This window comes from Dreissena polymorpha, chromosome 14 (genome assembly GCF_020536995.1).
Source record: "Dreissena polymorpha isolate Duluth1 chromosome 14, UMN_Dpol_1.0, whole genome shotgun sequence".
Classification (NCBI taxonomy): Eukaryota; Metazoa; Mollusca; class Bivalvia; order Myida; family Dreissenidae; genus Dreissena; species Dreissena polymorpha.
The window spans coordinates 50,298,105-50,319,280 of NC_068368.1; the positions used below are offsets into that span (position 1 = coordinate 50,298,105).

The 21,176-nt window shown below is 38.8% G+C and overlaps 1 protein-coding gene across 5 annotated transcripts in view; it reads right to left on the reverse strand.

The window, feature by feature from the left end:
- The window catches only part of LOC127856982 (adenylyl cyclase-associated protein 1-like), a 95,417-nt gene that overhangs the window by 17,612 nt on the left and 56,629 nt on the right, over nucleotides 1-21,176 (reverse strand). For all 5 annotated transcript variants that reach the window (XM_052393214.1, XM_052393213.1, XM_052393211.1 and 2 more), the window contains 4 exons: nucleotides 20,412-20,465; nucleotides 19,084-19,173; nucleotides 17,441-17,526; nucleotides 7,174-7,279 (listed from right to left, as the gene is read on the reverse strand). In XM_052393214.1, the coding sequence (XP_052249174.1) occupies nucleotides 7,174-7,279; nucleotides 17,441-17,526; nucleotides 19,084-19,173; nucleotides 20,412-20,465 (336 nt within the window). The remainder of the gene's footprint in view (nucleotides 1-7,173; nucleotides 7,280-17,440; nucleotides 17,527-19,083; nucleotides 19,174-20,411; nucleotides 20,466-21,176) is intronic.

Consider the following 21,176-nt stretch of genomic DNA (forward strand, 5'->3'; position numbering starts at 1 on the left):
AAATAGATAATTTTGTAAGCTTTAGAGACAGAAAACCATCTTTTTTACATATTGCCTTGTTTTTATAATTCCACAAAGTTCCAAAAGGTCAGCTGTAAGAGTGCAACCAATCAAGAAATCATGTACCCTAACATTGTTTATTTGCCAGTTTTCTGGCTCTTCTTGTGACACAGATTTTTGCAACCCCGAGTGGTTATACCTTCATTCATAAATAAGTAATTCAACAATTCAAGGCATCACTAGAATGACACACAACTGCAGAGCTTGTCATTCCTCCTTCACATCTTTGTGTTTTTATTATTTGGTTTAATTATGAATTACTGCTTTACAAGGCACATAAAAGTCTTACCACAAATTGACCCTCAGAGTGCAAAAAAGGTACCGTGTGACATTTAAATTAGTAGGCACATGGTGCCTTTTTGCACCAATATGACGAAATCAGAGCAGGCATTTCTACAATTTTTAGCGTACACAACTGCTTGAGAACCATGACCTCCCATAAGCAAGGTCCAGGTATATGAACACATCAAAGTAAATCTTCCTTCATGTGGGTGCCTGGTTAGCCCAGTGGATGGTTCATCCACTTCTTACCAAGGCGATTCCAGTTCACACCCGTTCCTGGATACATGTGAGTTTGGTTGGTGGTCACCATACATGTTCTGCACATGTTGAGTTTTCTTCGTACTCTGGGTTCCTCCCACAACAAAAGACCACACCAAAATTGAAAATCTTTCAGCAAGGACTAGAAATAGCCCGAAATTGCAGCTATTATTAGAAATCCATCCCCAACTTTCTTGAGTCTAGAAAGTTAATAAGGTAGGAGTGCTAGGGCATAAACTTAGAAATATGCTTACTTATTTTTTCTAATTTGGATTGGCCTTTTCAGGAGAACCCAACACCAACAATAATCACTATCTAAACACTAGCATGTCATAACCTATCTCTTGTACATAGAATAACCAGATCATCCATTTTTTGAGGTAAATACCAAACAGATTTGTAAAATTCATTTTTCTTGTGTTCATTCAATAGTGGAGTATCTTATGGAAACCCTACAATAGATAGAGTTCTTTTGCTCCAAAACATGTATTATGCTGAGTATTCGTAAGGGAATGTCTGTAATGCCCAAGAGTACTATTGTCATGGATGCCATTTCTAACAACAATAATGGATCTGTCAACCTACCCACCTAAAAACAACATCATAAGTCTCCCATAAACATTGCCAGGTAATCAGAATACAGCAGTAACTGCTGGTAATTAATAACTGGCAAGAACTGTTGCTGGATTCCAGCTTTAATGAAGGACACTGCATTACCAAACTCTTGTCAGGATTTTATCCAGTACAAGGTTGCCATGCCAACAAGTCAAATAAAGGTGAACGATTTTCTGAAGCAATTTTGTAAAACGTATGTTTGTTGGTTGTGCGAATTATCATTTGCTGAACATTTTATGTGAATTTGAAACTTTGGAAAATCTATAATTGTTGGTATGTCCATAAAAATAAAACATATTTAACTTTGAAATATATTTTTTTTAAATACTTGCCAATATCAATTAGCCTGGATGTCTTGAAATGTAAAGTATTTCCTAGGTCAAATACCCTTAAACAAAACTACTGTATGTACCTCAATTTCATAACCAGCTTATAAGCCCAACTTGCTTTCACTATTAAATATTACTGTTCCTGTAAGGCAAATTAACATCCAGACTGGAAGAAGATCCCTCTGCCCACTTGATCACCTAGTCTACGCTCAGACACTTGATCCCCTAACCTCACTCTGCCCACTTGATCACCTGACCTAGATTCTATGCTCAGACACTTGATCACCTAACCTCACTCTGCCCACTTGATCACCTGACCTAGAGGTTATGCTCAGACACTTGATCCCCTTACCTGGCTCTGCCCATTCGATCACCTGACCTTGAGTCTATGCTCAGACACTTGATCACCTGACCTAGAGTCTATGCTATGATTTTTGGTGAACTTTGTTGGTGGTTTTTCATGATTTGTAACACTGATAGAAGTGTTATTTATCATTTATTTATTATGCAAATGCGAAAACAATAAAAAAAATATTCATATAAGCCAATTATTTGTAAATGGGACTTTGGTAAGTTTACCATGCGCAGACACCTATACCAAAATTCCCCCAGTTACTTTAAGGTAAAAGTTGTACTAGTAATTAATAACACAGCTGCAATGATATTTATCCATGTTATTTAAATAAACATTAACAACGCAGTTTTTTTAACTTGTATCTGATACAAAAAATCCATTTGTTAAGCGATCAAAGTAACATGCCTGCTATGATATTACATATAAAGTTTTTCATGATATTTAACACTGCTTGCATGGCATCAATCAAAGAGCTGTAATAAATATGAAGTTATATACTGCTTGTATAATTAAGTTCAGACTTAAAGAAAGGTCAGCAAATTTGAGTGTTTTAACTGATTATGAAGTACTCTGCATCTTGGGATGTAACAACACAGAAATGACTGCAATCTCTGTTGGAAAGCCTTTCAGGATAAAGACAATCACTTAAGTTAAAAATATCAACTTTTATTGTTGTTTTAGTTGCTGTTCTTGTTCAAAGACAGGCGTGGTCTGTACCCTTTCAAACAAACCCAGGAGGTACCCGTTTACATGTTTTCCACAACAATGAAACTCATGACCTTTCTTTGAAATAAATACATCAATAAATCAGGTATCTATATGTTTCTTGAGCCACTTCATAAACTGTTTAATAGAGTAATTTATGCACTCTGTTTACAGGCTATTAACTGCCTGCAACAACTTAACCTTTATTTAATTGTTTCCTAAATTGCTGATCTAGTGTTTGAGAAATACGTGCCATTAACTTGTGAACATCATCATCACAGTAACCCTAAAATAAACTGCTGCGCCATGAGCGCATGATACGCCCGTCGTTCGCCAATGAAGTAGTAAGGTAATAAATAACCCTTTGAATCATTTTTTTACTTCAGTTTATTTAATGAAATCACGAAATTTTGACGAACAAAGTCGCATAACTCTGGAACGACAATTCAGAATTCCGTCAAAAATGAAAGGGGATCAGGGTTTATGAATATTAAGATTGTGTTAAAATTTGAAAAAAATCCATCGAAGGATATTTGAGCTACAGTAGGACATTCAATGAAATCACGAAATTTTGACGAACAAAGTCCCATAACTCTGGAACGACAATTCAGAATTCCGTCAAAAACGAAAGGGGATCAGGGTTTATCAATATTAAGATTGTGTTAAAATTTGAAGAAAATCTGTAAAAGGATATTTGACGTAGCGTACGACATTAACAGACGGACGGACGGACGGACGGACGGACAGACGGACGGACAGACGGACGGACAGACGGACGGACAGACGGACGCGGGGTATACCATAATACGTCCCGTCATAGACGGGCGTATAAAAACAACAGTGTAACCTTTTGAAAAACACCCACATACACACCCACACACCATTAAAGGGCATTTTCCACTGTGTCTCTGATTATACATCTTTATTTTCAATAAGTAGTTGCTAATGAAATAAATATGTGCCAGCAACTATTCTGCACGTCTATGATAGTCCACAGAAATTAAATGTTTAATTAAGCAATTCTTTCATATAACAATTACATACAAATGATGTGTATGTATACCAATTCACAAAAATTATGTGTATACATCTTTTGAACTGTTGTTATCACAAAGTCATTTCACCCCCCCCCCCCCCCCCCCCCCTCCTACACCACTTGGCAATTATAGAGGGCGCTGAGGCAAATGTGGGCCCCTTTTTAACAAGCTCCAATTAAAGCAGTGTTTGTTATTCTGCCTTTTAATGATCATATTTAAACATAACACTATTGATATATAAACCATACTTTGTTCTCAATAATTGGTATTTTATTAATCAAAACTTTCCCAATAGAATTATTTATGCATCATCATCACTCCTCAAAATTCATATGGAAGTGGCATAATAAAGCAATGAAGAAATCACTTCAATGATATTGCAGTGTGCCTTAACTCAGAATGAACATAAAAACATAACACAAGTACATAATAAACATTTACAACTGCACTATATTTTAGTTATCAGACATGAAAATGCAAATTAATATCAAATTTTCTTATTTATCAAATATTTGTAAATTTGATGCAGATTCCATCTTATAGAATCTTGACTTTATCCCTGAATTGCATATAAATATGACCAATAAAAAATACCATGAAAAAATAATAACACTATAAAATAGTAATAAAAACGAATATTTGATGAATAATAGTGGTAAATAGGGCAATATTGCATAAGCAGGTTTTGGCCCATGGAAAAATTACAAAGCAAACTAATACAGTTTATTGCCTGTACTTAACTAAAGCAATCAAGCAAAGAAAACTTGGAACTGAAAAAGAGTGAACAGTCCAAGAAAGACAGCTTATAAGTAAAGGAAAGTATGACATTTCTGATGTTAAATCCTGGTTTTTAACCATGTATGCCTAGCATCTAAAAAAAGGGCCTTGGCAAACAGTGTAGACCCAGATGACATGCCGCATGATGCGGCGTCTCATCTGGGTCTGCGCTGTTTGCTTAAAGGAATTTCTGTACGAAATATTCTAAATATAGAAATAAATATACTAGACATCCCTAATTTTGGAAATAAGTTCATCCAATTTAGAAGGATGGGAGAGTCCACTAGGCATAAACGGGTTAATGTCAAGGGTTTTACATCCAACTATTGTGTGATATAGTACAGAAACGTTGTTTATCATCAGCAGGGTATTATGCTCATACTGCCATGCACATATCACTCAAAGAGGTTGGACTCTACCAAGTGAGATAGACATTGTGTTGCTTTAAAACTTGAAATTCTATGAAGAGGTCTGATAAAGGACATCTCAGAGATAGTGGAACAAGACCATTTAAGGACTCCAATTGGTTTCCCAAAATTACCTAGCATGTTTCTATGAAGATTGGGTATCTCTTTCAGTGCTGGAACCGAATTTTAAAGGCCTTTGCAAACAGTTTGAATCCAGAATGTGGCGTCTCATCAGGATCCAAACTGTTTGCTATTCTGATAGTATTCTTTGAAAAAAAATCGAAGAAAATGCTAGTTTTAGAAATTTAGCAGACAACATTTTAGCAGACGACAAATTTCCCAGCATGCAAAGAGGTATAAAATGGAAGGCAGCACATGGTAATTTTGCCTCATAGATCTATTCACATCCCCTGCCATTGCTGACAGCTGCCCAGGGTGTTCAATTACACTGGTTGAGGTAACACAAGCCAGTTCAAAGCACACCTCTATTGTTGATGGGCTGACAAGATTGTCTCACTTTGAGACTGATAATGGTAAAACCAGTCTAAAACAATCAAGAGGTCTTGGTGTATAACTATCCTATCTGCTCAACTTTTCTTCACCTGATACAATATTCAAGATAAAAAATTCCATTTTCTTGGTGTTTTTTTTTTTGCCATTTCATGTGTAACTTGAGGAATCTACCGCAGAATGCCATTTTCATTCTACTCTCTGACAATATTCAATCATTTTCCATGCTAATATGATGAGCATATGTATCTAACAATGATCCTAGAGATTGTTTTCAATTATTCTTTGATTTTCCACATAACAAAACATTTTTTAACAGGAACCCAGTTTTACTTCAAAGAAACATTATTATGCATAATCAAGCAAGACTCAAAATGTTGATTGCAAACTGCAGACACACTATTACAGCAAGAAATGAATGCTTCATGAATTACATTTTTCTAATGCAACATTAATTAATTTTGTAGATTGTGCTTGCTGTTTGATGTTCCTTCCCTACATTTCATGTGTTGCTTTATTGTATGAGTGTTAATGGATTGACATAATTAATCCCTAATTAAAACATTTTGCTATTTTTTAACAATGTGTTATTTTCATATAATAGAATAATACAAATTTGTCAGTATTTAAGATGGCTTTTATCAAAGTTCAGTTTTAAACAAACTCTATTGTAAAGGAAATATTGGTGCAATTGGAAATCCTTGTGTACTAGCAAACCTTGGTGATTGAAACTCATTGTTATCATTCGAAATTATGTTGTGAATGGAAACTATGTTGTGATTGGAAACCATGATGTGATTTAAAACTTGTTGTTATTGAAAACTCTTGTAGTGATTCGAATCCCTGATGATATTGGAAACCATTGGTGATATTGGAAACTTTGGTGTGCTTGGAAACCATGTTGTGATTTGAAACCCTGCTGTGATTGGAAACCTCAGTCCTTTTGAAAACATTGGTTTGATTGAAAGCCATGTTGCAATTGAAAACCATGTTGTGATTGGAAACATGTTGTGATTGGAATCTCTGGTGTGATCTTAAACCCTGTTGTGATTGGAAACCAAATTGTGTTTGGAATTACTGGTTGTGATTGGAAACCCTGGTTGTGATTGTAACCCTGTTTATATTGTAAACCCAGTTGTGATTGGAAACCTTGTTGTGATTGGTAACCTTATTGTAATTGGAAACCTTATTGAAAATGAAAAACCCTGGTGTGATTGAAAACCCTATTGTATTTGGAAACCCTGGTTGTGATTGAAAACCTTGTGTGATTGGAAACACTGCTGCAATTGGAAATCATGGTGTGAATGGATACCTTGTTGTGATTGGAAATCGTGGTGTGAAGGATACTTTGTTGTGATTGGATATCTGTTATGAATGGAAACCCAGTTTGTGACTGGAAACCAAGTTTGTTTTTGGAAATCCTGGTGAGATTGGAAACCTTGGTATGATTGGAAATCCTGGTGTGAGTGGAAACCCTTGTGTGGTTGGAAACCCTGGTGTGATTGGAAACCCTGGTGCTATTGGAAACCTAGGTGTGATTGGACACCCTTGTTGTGATTGGAAACACTGGTGCTTTTGGAAACCTTGGTGTGATTGGAAACCCTGGAGTGACTGCAAACCATGGTGTGATTTGGAATCGTTATATTACGGTAAGCTCTTAAGTTGATTGGAAAACCCTAACCAGTACTTGAATATCCTTAATTTTTTTTCAATTCCTTAAAAAGACCCTAAGGTCGAGTTTTCTCTTAAAATCTAAGGTCCAACAATAAATATTAGCGCAAATGGGTAATGAGTCTCGCCTTATTTCTAGTGTGTAAGGTGAGGTTCTGACTCTGTACCTGTGGGTTCCAGGTTACACCGGTAGTGTGGTACTGCTTGATGTACTCTATGAGGTCTCTCAGAGTCCCCATCCAGGCCTTGGTCCACTCAACATGCTGGGGGCCCCTGTGGAAATACACAAGCATTCTTTGCCGTTTTCCAATTGAAGCAAATTGAAAATGGCTATATAAAACCAGCATCAAACCAGACCAGCTTGCAAGGAACGCAGTATTTTAAGGTTTCATGCTGTTTGCTGCTCATCAGTATCTTAGGGTGGGAAATGAAGCCTTCAAAACTTGATTCTAGTAAGAAGTCTAAAATCTTATTTGATTTTTGAAGGGATTACAAAAGCATTGAAATATAATTATTTGAGAGGAAAAGGATTATACTAACTAGCTTTTACCTATGAACTGAGGAAAACTCTATATTTTCATGCATTTTTTTTTTCTCTCGAAATGGCCTTTTCAATTTCTTCCTCAAGCCATGAATTCACTGTGTCATTAACTTGCAAAATGTAAACTTAAGTAAAAGATCTTAACCTCAATGACCTTTTGAAACAGCAACAAGCAAATTCGTTGAATTGATATCCCCTGCCAATATGTTTCTGGGCACAAAAGTATTACACTGTAATCTGACACTCAAAAAAGCATTTTTTTTTTTAAGGTACAAAGGCCCATAACTCCGTTATTAACATATGGTGTACAATGCCATTTTGCATGCATCATCCTCTTATCCATATATATACTTATACCAAGTTTCAATGAAATCCGCCAAAGCACTTCCAAGATATGACTCCGGACACACAAAAACGCATTTTTTCAAGATACAAAAGGCCATAACTGTGTTATTAACTGATGGTGTACAATGCCATTAGGCATGCATCATCCTCTTATCCATATACATACTCATACCAAGTTTCAATGAAATCCCCCAAAGCACTTCCTAGATATGGCTCCGGACGGACGGAAAGACGGACAGACAACGCCAAACAATATCCCTCCGCCGATGGCGGGGAATAAAAATCTATATTGTCATAAGCGGATAATCAATGTAAGAATATGAGTCGCTATTTAGCCAATAATTACCAGGTTGCAATTTTTTTTAAAGTTATTGCTGGAAATCTATAAGTATTAACAAACACTGATGAACTTGAAAAAATTGGAACTTTATTTTCATCAACTTATCTGAACGTTTATGTTAACTACACAGAACACACAATGAAAAAGTAGGTCATATATGCACGTAATTCTATTAGTAGTAATTTTTCTAAAATAAATATTAATAACTGCTAGTATTTGCTTTAAACCAGAGTGATACACACTTACGCACATTAATAAATGGTTGTTTAAACATTTACTCACACCATTTCAGGTCTGTCAATAATGTCATTGTTTTTCTATATTAAATTAGAACAAAATGGAAGAGAAGTCATGCTTAAACTTGAACTCTTTCGAGTTAACAGACAGTTTCAATTGCTACAGAGACATAATGTCCATTTTGTATTTGTTTCATGAACAAAGTTCACGGAACTCCACATGAGATATTTACAGTGTGTTATTTAGAAAACCAATGCAATTATTTTTTACGTGAATTCACAATGTAATAGGAAGTCAAACCCAATTAACAGAAATTTTTGCAAAGCAGGCATTTGCAATTTCACATTTTTCCTCCATTCTGGTATGCATTTTCATTCAAAGAAAAAATACACACTTTATTTCCGAAGTAATTCCAATGAATGAACATTATGCGATGTTGCCAATAAATGTAAATGTGTGTCACACTTTTGGCATAATTAACAAATGGTGTATGAATGTTTGCTCATAGTCTCTTGAACTCCTTTTCATTGGAATAATTTCTTTTCAACTTTAAGATGATATAAACATGTACTAAAACAAATTTTTCTAGTAAAATTCATTTTAATTAGTAATTACTTACCTGATATCATATGCTTACTTATTCCGATAGGATCGTAATTTATCCGGAATTTTTCGTCCGAGGAATCCCACACTATTCAGAAACCCGTCAGGTAGGACAGAGCAATCACATAGTGCCGTGTAGCTGCACAACCAAAACGGGACATTACCCAGAGTCCACTCTTATTCCAATAAAAAATATGAAATATTAGACGAAGTGCGGGGTGGGAGGTGGGACTTACCGATATCAGGTAAGTAATTACTAATTAAAAGAGAACCTCGAATAGACTTAACTCTACTAAGATAGAACTTCAAAGACCTGACAGGGCAGAGGAGTCTATCTTCATCTTCATTACCACAAGTTCTAGAAAGACTTGGGACCTTGAAGGGTTTAGAAGCCATAGAGGGGAGTTGATTTTTAGCAAGGAATCCTGGCTGACACAACAAGGTGACAGAGCCATCGGAGGAATCAAAACGAAGATGGCTTTCTTCGATAGAAAGAGCATGAATTTCACTTCTACGTTTGGATGAAGCCATGGTAAGAAGGAAAACGGTCTTCCAGGTTAGGAACTGTAAAGAAGCCTGATTAAGGGGTTCATAAGGAGCTTTAATAAGCGATCCAAGAACACAAGCCAAATCCCATTTGGGGGTAAGAGAACGAGACACAGGACGTTTAAGTTCCATGGCGCGGATCATTTCCAAAATGGCTGGGTCAGCACAGACTTGTGATGACTTACGAAAAGCCAAGGTATGCGAAAGCATAGATCTGTATCCTTTGATGGAGCTAAGAGAAAGTTTCTTATCATCAAAGAGATAGATTAGAAAATCCGCTATGCGTCTAGCAGAGGGATTGAGGGGATCAATTTTCCCTCGAACACACCAATTAGAGAAGAGTTTCCAGCGAGCATCAAAGACTGCTCTGGTGGACTTTCTCCTTGCAGAGGCAACGAGCGTTGAAGCCCTGACAGAAAAGCGTTTCTTCTGCAGGGATTGCCTGATAACGGCCAGACGTGTAAGTGGAACATGTCTGGATCCATGTGAAGTCTGCCTCTCTGAGATAGGAGATCTGACCTGTGCGGGAGTTCCCTGGGAAATTCGCACAGGAGACCGAGAAGGTCGTTGAACCAGGATCTCCTGGGCCACCAAGGGGCTATCAGGAGGATCCGGCAAGAGCTCACCCTGATTTTCCCTAAGATTTGGGGAATTAGAATGGGTGGGGGATAAGCGTAAGCATCCAGTTGATCCCAATCGAACGAAAGCGCGTCTACCGCCCACGCTGCTGGTTCGTACACTGGACTCACATACAGAGGAAGTCTGTGGTTGTCTCTGGTCGCAAACAGGTCGACCAGTGGATAACCGAATGTGAGGAATATCTGATTGGCCACTTCCTGATGAAGTGTCCACTCCGATGGTAGTAACTGGTGTTTGCGAGACAAACCGTCCGCCAGGGCGTTGAGACGACCTGGTATGTGTTTGGACAAGAGAGAGACGTTTAGGCTCTTGCAAAGAACAAGTCATTTCATTGTTTCCAGATACAGGGAGTGAGAGTGTGTCCCGCCCTGTTTCTGGATGTAAGCCACGACTGATGTGTTGTCTGTCAATACCATCACACAGGAGTCCCGAAGATGTGATTGGAATTGAGAAACAGCTAGAAAGACTGCTCGCATTTCGAGATTGTTTATGTGCAGGAGAGACTCCTGAGGAGACCACAATCCTGATAATGTCAGGCTGCGGGGTTCCAGGTGAGCGCCCCAACCTTCCATGCTCGCATCTGTTATGAGATGTAAAGACGGTTGTGGGGGAAGAAGCGGTACTCCTGCCAACAGGGTCTCCTCGTCTAGCCACCATTGAAGGTGGGGGACTAAGGACGGAAGGATGGGAATCTGTGTAAGCAGATTGTCTGGAGACCATTTACATCGAGCTGAGAGATAGTGCTGAAGAGGACGTAGGAAGAGACGTCCCAACTGCACGAAGTCTGCTACAGAGCTCAGGATACCGTTGAGTGAGAGGAAATCTTGAGCTGTGATATGAGATTGGGACAGCACCCATCTGACCTTCAAAAGGAGGTCTGATATACGTTGCGGTGAGACCCTGACCCGATTGATGTGGGTCAGAAAATTCATTCCCACGAATATGAAATCCTGAGAGGGAATGAGGTCTGACTTGGCTACATTGAGAAGGAGTCCTAAAGAGAGGAGCTCCTTCCAAGAGAACTCTAGGTGTAGCAGAAGCAGTTGACGATCGAGCTGGTGTAAGAGCCAATCGTCGAAATACTGAAGCAGTTGAACCCCGTGTAATCGGAGGTGTGCGCTCACTGCGGCCATGAGTTTGGTGAAAACTCGTGGAGCCGTGGCCAATCCAAAGGGCATCGCCCAAAACTGGTAGACCTGGCCTCGAAAGGAGAAGCGCAGGTACTTCCGGTAGTTGGGATGGATAGGAACATGGAAGTATGCATCTTCCAGGTCCAAGGAAACCCCCCATTGCATGGGTTTGATGGAGCGCCAAATGAAGGCAGGAGTCTCCATCTTGAAAGTAGGTTTGACTAGAAACGTGTTGAACACTTTTAAGTCTATGACTGGTCTCCAGGAGCCGCTTTTCTTTTGAACAAGGAAAAGGCGACTGTAAAATCCTGGAGAACAAGGGTCGTGAACCCTTTCTACCGCCTGTTTTTCCAGGAGTCCGAGAATGGAGTCTGGAAGTTGTGGATGCGGAGATACCAGATCTATTGGGACGCAAGAGAGTGGGGGCCTTTTTTCGAATTGAAAAGTGAGGCCTTGTGTGACAAGAGAATGAACCCACGCGTCCGAAGTTATTTGGAGCCATCGATTTGCGAAGTGCATAAGTCTGGCCCCGACTGGTACCTCCAGCATCAGAGGTTGTGGCGGTAGAAAGGGGTATGACCTAGGGCTGACCTTTAGGAGGTCCACCCTTGCCGGAAGAAGGATTAAATGACTTCTTGTCCGTATTGGGTTTGCCCTTACTCCAATTTTGTTTTACAGAAGGCTTCCGATAGGAAGTTGTTCTGTTCTGAAAAGGAGGCCTATTTGTGGGCTGAAGTGGAGCAGACGGACGCTTAGTAGGGAAACTGTCCCTTTTAGCGTTCTTGGCCGGTGGGGCTCCTGGGGGCTTAGAAGCAGGGCGCTTAAAAACCACAGGGCGCTGGCCAGAGTTGCTCCTAGCTAAGGAGGCATGTATCTGATCTTCACGATCAGCAGTAAGTGCCGACTGTATCCTCCCTCCGAAAAGAGAATCTGCTGTTAGTGGAGCAGTTCGAAGGGAGTTTACGCCTGTTTCCAAAAGGAAATTATTGGGCAAGGAAGAGAGGATGAGGTCTCTCCGAAGCCTTAACATCTCAGACATAGACGACGCAGCATTGTGAGATAAACACTGCGTAGTACGTGAAAGATGTATCAACAAGGCCCGGAGCTCCTCTGGGATTGAATCAGAGAGCTCCCAAACCAAGTCTAAGGCTGTGGCTGCCATGAGATCTAGCTGGTTAGCCAGACCTATGGAACGGCGTTCTCTCAGCTCCCAATTTTCCAACAGGGAAAGAGGGACTGATGTATGGGTAGATGATGACGGCATTGTAAGTGACAGCTTACTAATGTCAGCATCAGGAACCGGAAGTTTGGAAAGGTCCAAACCGGTAGCAGGGTCGGGTACCGGGGCCTTATAACTTTTCCCACCGTCCATCTGTTTAGGCTCCGTCAGCTCCTTAGGGGCTTTCCATGGAGATGGCGAAGGCTTATTGGGTGGTTCAAGTGACTGAAAAACAGCCATTGTGGAAGAGCCAATAGGAAGGCGTAGATCCACTCGGGAAGTAGCCTTACTTATTCTGCCGGGCTCTCATCTGCGTGCTACCTGTTCTGTAACGGTAACCGCAGATCCTGTGAGAGACAAGGAAGGGCGGGGGCAGAAGTTCTCATCTAAGGTATTGAACATAAGTTCGTATACCTGATTGATGGAGGCCAAATAATAAAGTTCGGCCTCATTAGACTCCGAACCCGCCTCAATCGAACCATCTGCGGTAGCATTGGATTGATTGAAACCGGTGGATATAGGAGAAGGAATAATAGATTCATTCGCTTCTATCATGAGAGAATCGTTTTCCGGCACCATCAAAGATATAGCTGGTGAGTTAGTTCCCTCAGAGATCAAGTCAGCAGACTCACTTTGAATACCAGAGGTCGCTGGTAAAGGATCAGTCGAAAAAGGGACAAAGATTCCCGGCGACTGTTGGATCCACAAAGTATTGGGATTTGATGGTGTAGCGGCAGCCCGGGGTATACTTCTATGCAATGTGGAAGAGACCCGTGGGGCTGAAAACGCAGCCGAAGTGGTTAGATTAACCCCGGTACCTTGAGCCTGATATGTATGCAAACTAGTGTTTGAATACAAATTATGCTCAGTGGTTATAGGAACGGCTGGAGTGTGTGTTGAGGCCAAAATAGAGGCCGACACACGTGGAAGGGTGTCAATAGATTCATCAGAGAAGGATCGACTAGGGGACCTAGGAGTCCGAGAGCGCCTAATAGAGGAAGGTCTATGTCCCTTATCCCTGCGATGCCGAGACACTGTTGGGCGGCGCTGGGAATGATGTTTCCTGATCGAACGTCTCCCCGAGCGCTGGCGTGATCGGTCTTTACGAGGCAATATACGCCGAGAAACACTCGGTGAGCGTGAACGACGTCCCCTCCGATAATGATGAGGGCTATTTGAAGTAGACGATGAGTCATACGACGACGAGCCTGAGGTGGAGGAGTAGCCGGAAACATCAGACACTACATGTTTACGTCTGTGACTCACAGTAGAAACGCGGCTGCGTCTACCTTTGTGGAGTACTGACAAGGTAGTGTCAACATCTACGGTGACCGGAACGGTCTGTGGCACAGACTGAAACCCGGTGACCGGATCGGTCATTACATGACCAGTGACCGGACCGGTCAATGACCGGTGACCGGTTGACCGGTCACAGCCTGACCGGTGACCGGACCGGTCAATGTTGACCGGTGACCGGTGAAGTCTCCGGACCGGTCAACTGGTCATTCCCGATGAACGGACCGGGCAAATTTTGTCCGGTGTCGTCACGGGGTAGGGACCGATGCCTGGCAGCTACTGGTGGCATATGGTCAAGATCGTGTGGTGAAAAGTCCCGACACACGGAACTTTTCCTACGTTGATCTGATGCCATGTCATTCAACTGGTCATTCCCGATGAACGGACCGGGCAAATTTTGTCCAGTGTCGTCACGGGGTAGGGACCGATGCCTGGCAGCTACTGGTGGAGTATGGTCAAGATCGTGTGGTGAAAAGTCCCGACACACGGAACTTTCCCTACTTTGATCTGAACTATTCTTGTTGCGTCCACGACTCTTGAAGGGTCGACGCTTAATGGCCCAGGTATCTGCAGACCAATGCTCACAGAAAGGGCAGCAGTTATCCTGGGTACATCCTGCACACGACAGGCAGCTACCATGGTTGTCCCATGCTGCCTTTGTGTGTCCACATGAGCCACGTGTTTGAGGCATATTTTGCCTTGAACAAACAAACAAATACACAAAACAATTACAGAAATACAGGGATATATATATACGGAGAATGTTTTAACGCAATACAAAAACTTCTCTATTCTGTTAAACAGAAGAATCCAGAGAAACAGAAGCAACAATTAAGTTAATAACAAAATGTCGGCCTTTGTATATCGCCATCCGGAATAAGAGTGACTCTGGGTAATGTCCCGTTTTGGTTGTGCGGCTACACGGCACTATGTGACCGCTCTGTCCTACCTGACGGGTTTCTGAATAGTGTGGGATTCCTTGGACGAAAAATTTCGGATAAATTACGATCCTATCGGAATAAGTAAGCATATGATATCAGGTAACGTAATTAAGCTATTAAAATACATGACATATTGCATAATTAACTTGCTTTCTTAAAATAATACTTTTTTTTAGCTGTGAAGTTTTTGTTGTAAGAAATATTTTAACCCCACAAAAATCTCATTCTTTTTATTTCAGAGGGCATCGCTATTTATATTGATGTAAGTAATATTTAAGTTTAAGAATTAAGATGCAGTATTTAATACAAGAGGCCCATGAGGGCCTGAATCACTCTACTTGCTGGATTCAATAGGGCTCAAGCCCTTGATAGTATGAACAATCTGAGTAAGTTTTAAACAAACAGACCCAAAAATGGGAAATTCATCGCATAAACAAGAAGAAACGTAAAATTTAAACTTCAAATGGCTCCTTTTCAACAATAAGTTTGACTTTTTTTTTTCACTCTCAATGGGGTTCTGGCCCTTGATGATATAAAACATCCATTGAAGTTTCAAAAGGATAGAACTTTATATGTAAACAAACAAGAAATGTGTTTGTCGGAATCACTATGTCCCCTTCTGCGCCGCTTTTGATTTTTTTTTTACCTTTGACCTTGAAAGATGACCTTGACCTTTCACCACTCAAAATGTGCAGCTCCATGAGATACACATGCATGCTAAATATGAAGTTGCTATCTTCAATATTGCAAAAGTTATGGCAAAATGTTAAAGATTTTCATTTTTTTCTCAAATTCTCAAACTCCAATATTGCTCATTTTCAATAGGGTTTGACTCATCATTCAGATAAAGACACTGTGCTAGTGGGGAAATGATTGGATTAAAACTGTAGACTTTATTGCGTAAACAGGCCTTATTTCATAATTTTCTCAAATTCAAGGGGAGATAATTCTGGACTTTTTACTCTAATGTAACCCTTTTTCAATAGGGTTAGAGTCCTCATTAATATCAACATACTGAACAAGTTTGAAAAGAATCGGATGCAAACAGGGGACTTTATTAGATAAACAAGAGAAAGTCTAACGCACACACAGACAGACAGACAGACAGACAGACAGACAGACAGACAGACAGACAGACAGACAGACAGACAGACAGACAGACATCATGCCATCCCATAAGCTCTTCTGGCCTATGGCCAGAAGAGCTAAAAACAGTCGGTTAAAAGGGGCCGGTATTCTAAAATTCCAAAACACGAAAGAATTTGTAAAGTTTGTAATTTAAAACAAGTTGAAACGGAATATCATTTTGTTCTTATCTGTCCAATGTTTAAAGATTTAAGGGCACGATTAATTCTGAGTAAATTTGGTAGAAATACCAATGTAATGATATTTCATATATTTATGTCAAAATCTAAACCAACTGCTGCCTGATAATGTTATGCGCACACATGCTTTTGTATATATGAAATTATGTTCCATAACTTGTGTCAGGGGCTAGCAAATGACTGTTTGTAAATAAAACAGTCTACGGCTACACTTTTGCCCAGGATTTAGCTCAGGAAAAAGGCATAAAGACATGCTGCTGGGGTGTGAGTGTAGAAAGTGATGGTAACCTGTGGCAAATGTATTTTAAATACTTTCTATACCACTATACAATCACAATAAACAATTCTTCAGAGCTTAGCGATGCATAAAAATAATCTGCACGTATTATATAATAATAGGTTAAACTTCTTGTGCTTTTGTTGGTATCAGCTACTGGAAGACTTAATAAAATTATTGTGCTGGCTAAAAAGATTCTTTCAGCCTCCTGTACTTGAATGAGTAGAGAAAAGAAGAAACAATAATCATATCAACATAGACATCAAAGTATGGTACGTACATTGGGAAACCAGACATTGAATCAGGAGCAAAAAGAAAATAGAAAATTCCTGGAGTTCCTATAAGACAAACAGCTACAGATTTCTTCTCCATGTATGGGTAAACGATGTAAATCTTTGCTTCCTGTATTTGGTCTAAAATATAATATGTACAAAGAAGCTGACAATGTCATATCATGCTTTGTCCAAGCAAGAGAAGACATGCGTATATCCAAAGATGCCAAAAACAAATGTATTTATTTCTTGCTCATTCATTGAAACATGCTACATAATTTACAGCTGTGTTTTTACTGTCTTGACAAAGGAAAAAATATTTAAAATGAGAGAAAATGTACTTTCCAAATACATCATTACACATTAAATTGTATTTTCCACAATATTCAGTGCATAATCAGACTTTAAAAGAATTCATTCAGAAGTAACAGAAAATATGTACATAAAGATTATTTTATAACATGTGCAAGTTAATTTCCAATTACATGTACTCTTTATTGTCTGTGACCAAGATTTAAAGATTAAAAAATCCTATAAAGACCAGAAAATGTACTTTCTTGCTATTTCCTCAATCCTTCATGCATGCTGGGAAATTTGGGAATTTTTCACAGTCATTTGGTAAAAATACATACTATTTGAGATTGTAAATTATAGAATAGGGCCAAATTCTGGCCACAAATTTGAACAAGAAAGACACGCACTGTTAATGAACAATGAACTTACGAGTCTTTGTGATCCTTGATGACTCTGTTGGTGAAGAACATGCCTGCATCCTGCATTTCCTTCACATAGGGACCTGGGGTTGGTGACTAAAAACATTCACAGGTTTATCTGTTTAAAATTAAACCGAAAACATAGTGGTCTAGGATCAGTGTCTGAAAACAATCGAAGGTTTATTAGTAAAAATGAAACCCTACATATTAAGGACTGGGGTCAGTGACTGAAAATATGCAAAGATATAACAGTTTAATTAATCGATAAGAAACAAGAACTATTTAACTGTACATACTATAACTACATTCATCTGAGAAGATTCTTTTAGGAATTTGATGTCTATTTATTATGCATTTTTGTCTTTTACAATTAATCATACCATAACCTCAAGAACAAATTGATTGCTAACTGCAAATGTTATTGAGATTAGCAAATTTTTATATACTCAATAAGAAATAGAAATCAAATCAAGTAAAACAAGTAGACTTTTCTCCCCTAGAAAGCAGAAAATCAAAGCAAATATTATCGCAAAATCGTATTAAATGATCTGTTATGTTAAGCAATAGTAAACTAGAGAATTGTAAGCTGTTTTTAATGCTTTCTGCAACTTAACCATAATTTAAAAATACTTAATCATCTGCGTTAGCATATGCCAGTAAGTAACATGTCAAATTTACATTACAAAAATTTGACATTTAACCCCCTTGTCCTGAAGACTCAATGCAATAACCCTAAGATTTTCATTTATACATCCTCAATATAAAGAACGAATCTCAGCTACATCAGCAGGAGTTCAAATCTTCTTGACACAGCTTTAACCAACCCCCCCCCCCTGCCCCCCCCCCCCCCAAAAAAAAAAAATAATTCCAATCAGAGAAAATGACGTAAGCTTCATTTTGTTAGTACAAAATACATTTCAGTATGTTTCCTTGTGGAAAGTGCTTGATACAAACATCAATAGATTTACACAAGAGGCATAACACACTTTCCAGTGTATAGGCACTTTGCAATTTATAACTTACCAAATCATTATTTTTTGACAAATTGCAGAGCATTTTTTGTGTTTTGGTCGATAAGCTTTCCATTCAAAACAATTCCTGTGCGGCTTAATAGGTCATTTTCACCTGTGGTTTAACCCTTTCAGTGCTGGAACCGAATTTTAAAGGCCTTTGCAAACAGTTTGGATCCAGATGAGACGCCACAGAACGTGGCGTCTCATCAGGATCCAAACTGTTTGCTATTCTGATAGTATTCTGTGAAAACAATCGAAGAAAATGCTAATTTTAGAAATTCAGCAGATGACATTTTAGCAGACGACAAAATTCCCAGCATGCAAAGGGTTAATAGGTAATTTTCACCTGTGGTTTAAGTTCTTACAACATGTTAGACAACCCTTTACTGCTCAGATATGCATACCGTTTGTAGTCCCTAATAAAATCAAATGAAATTAAAGACCTTTCTTTAAACATTAAAGTGTTAAGGCCTCATCTCCAACCCTTAACTACATATGAGTAGCAAACAGCATAAAACCTTAACAGACTGAAAGTTACTTGCAGGCAGTTCTGGTTTTATGCTGCTTTAATTTAGCCACTTTCACTTCGCTTCTGAGTGGGAAATGGATAACACAAGCCTAGTAACGTAGGTAAACGTACCACAGAGACCCATCCCAGGGCTCCAATGGCCTCTGACACTCCTGACAGGTGATTGAACATCGGGCTCTGTCGCTTGCTCTCACGGAACTCCTGAAAACACAACGTGCCTTGTTCTGGGAAAACAGGACATAATGCATATGCGTAAAGTGTCGTCCGAGATTGCACAGGCTTTTCAGGGACCACACTTTCCTCTTTTATTCAATTTGTTAAAGGGCAGTCTCTTCCAAAAGAATTCAGTCTAGGCGGAAAGTGTCGTCCCTGATTAGCATGTGCAGATTGAACAAGCTAATTCTGTATGACACTTTACACACATTTATTACACTAATCTGTATGACACTTTAAACACATTTATTACACTAATTCTGTATGACACTTTACACACATTTATTACACTAATTCTGTATGACACTTTACACACATTTATTACACTAATTCTGTATGACACTTTACACACATTTATTACACTAATTCTGTATGACACTTTACACACATTTATTACACTAATTCTGTATGACACTTTACACACATTTATTACACTAATTCTGTATGACACTTTACACACATTTATTACACTAATTCTGTATGACACTTTACACACATTTATTTAGCGCAGCTCTCATGGCACTCCTGAAATACAAGCATCGGCAATAACGTTGTAGAAATAGTAGCATGATCTAATCACTTTAAATAGTGATAGTTGATTTTCATTGGTAATCAAACAAACCATTCTAAAATAGGGTAATAATGGCCCAAAATCGCTTGGATTCAAGGTACATCAATTGTAAAAACCTTAGCTTGGTGATATTATATTTGATTCCAACTGACTTAGATTAGAATATTGTATTCCATTTTGTAGAAATGCTCAATCAATCTTAAAGAATTCACAGTGAATGTCAATTAAATTCTTGTTACAATACTTTACAAGTAAAATTTCTCAGATGCAAACATTTAGACTGATTTCAAAGAAGCACATCCCCTTTTTTTCTTCTTTTTATTGTTTTTTATAAAAAAAAAATCACTTGTGTGCCAAGCTCGGCTGCGAAAGCTTGTCAGAATTTTTTTTTTTTAGAGGTCACAGTGACCTTCACCTTTGACCTAGTGACCCAAAATGGGTGTAGAACTCAGCAAGGTGCATCTACATATGAAGTTTCAAAGTTGTAGGTGGAAGCACTTTGATTTTAGAGCCAATGTAAAGGTTTTAGCTCGATGCCGGCGGACGGCGAGCAGGCTATGACAATACCTCGGGTTTTCTCCGAAAACAGCCTTGCTAAAAACTGAAAGGCATACACATGTATAGCACATATAGATACAACATTGGAGAACTGTACCTGAATGCCTGAAATGACTTCTGACAGTGGTTTTAACAGCTCCATCATCTTGTTCTGTAACAGAAAATATGACAGACTATGTGTTGCTATGGTAACACTCAATTGCCACAGTGAGGACTTTGAACACTGCGCAATCAGCCAGCGGATAGGCTCGAGTGTCAAACCTGTTTTATATGCTATAAGTATGTTTTGCAGATACAACATTTTAGACCTGAAGGTAGGTATTGGGTCCCTAAAGTTGCCAAACAACTGTTGGTCGACTACAACACATTTTTGAACTTTTCCCAATATTTATTTTTTACTTTACAAGGGTAATTAGCAAAAACACATGTTTGCCTACCTTATGCTTTGTTAATATATACCTTACATTGATAAATGCAGTAAAATTGATTTTAAACGAGGGTCTCTTTTATTCAAATGTCTAACAATGAATCATTGTAAACAGACCTTGATGATAGCAGAAATTAGCTAAAAACAGACGCAAATTGTGAGATTCCCACATGAACTGCACATATTCTGATCAACTCCAACATAATAATATATATAGTGAGGAAATTACAGGACATGCATCGTCTTACATTAATATAAAGGCCTCACATATTTCTAGACATACCAGACTGATCATTTCCACCCCCTTCGTTGCCAATAACCTTGTGTTCAATTTCTTAATAAAATCTGGATCAATTAAGAATAATGGCAGTAATTAGGAACAGGAATCATCATTACCTGGAGTGAACACATACTTCACCCAGTAATGACAAATAT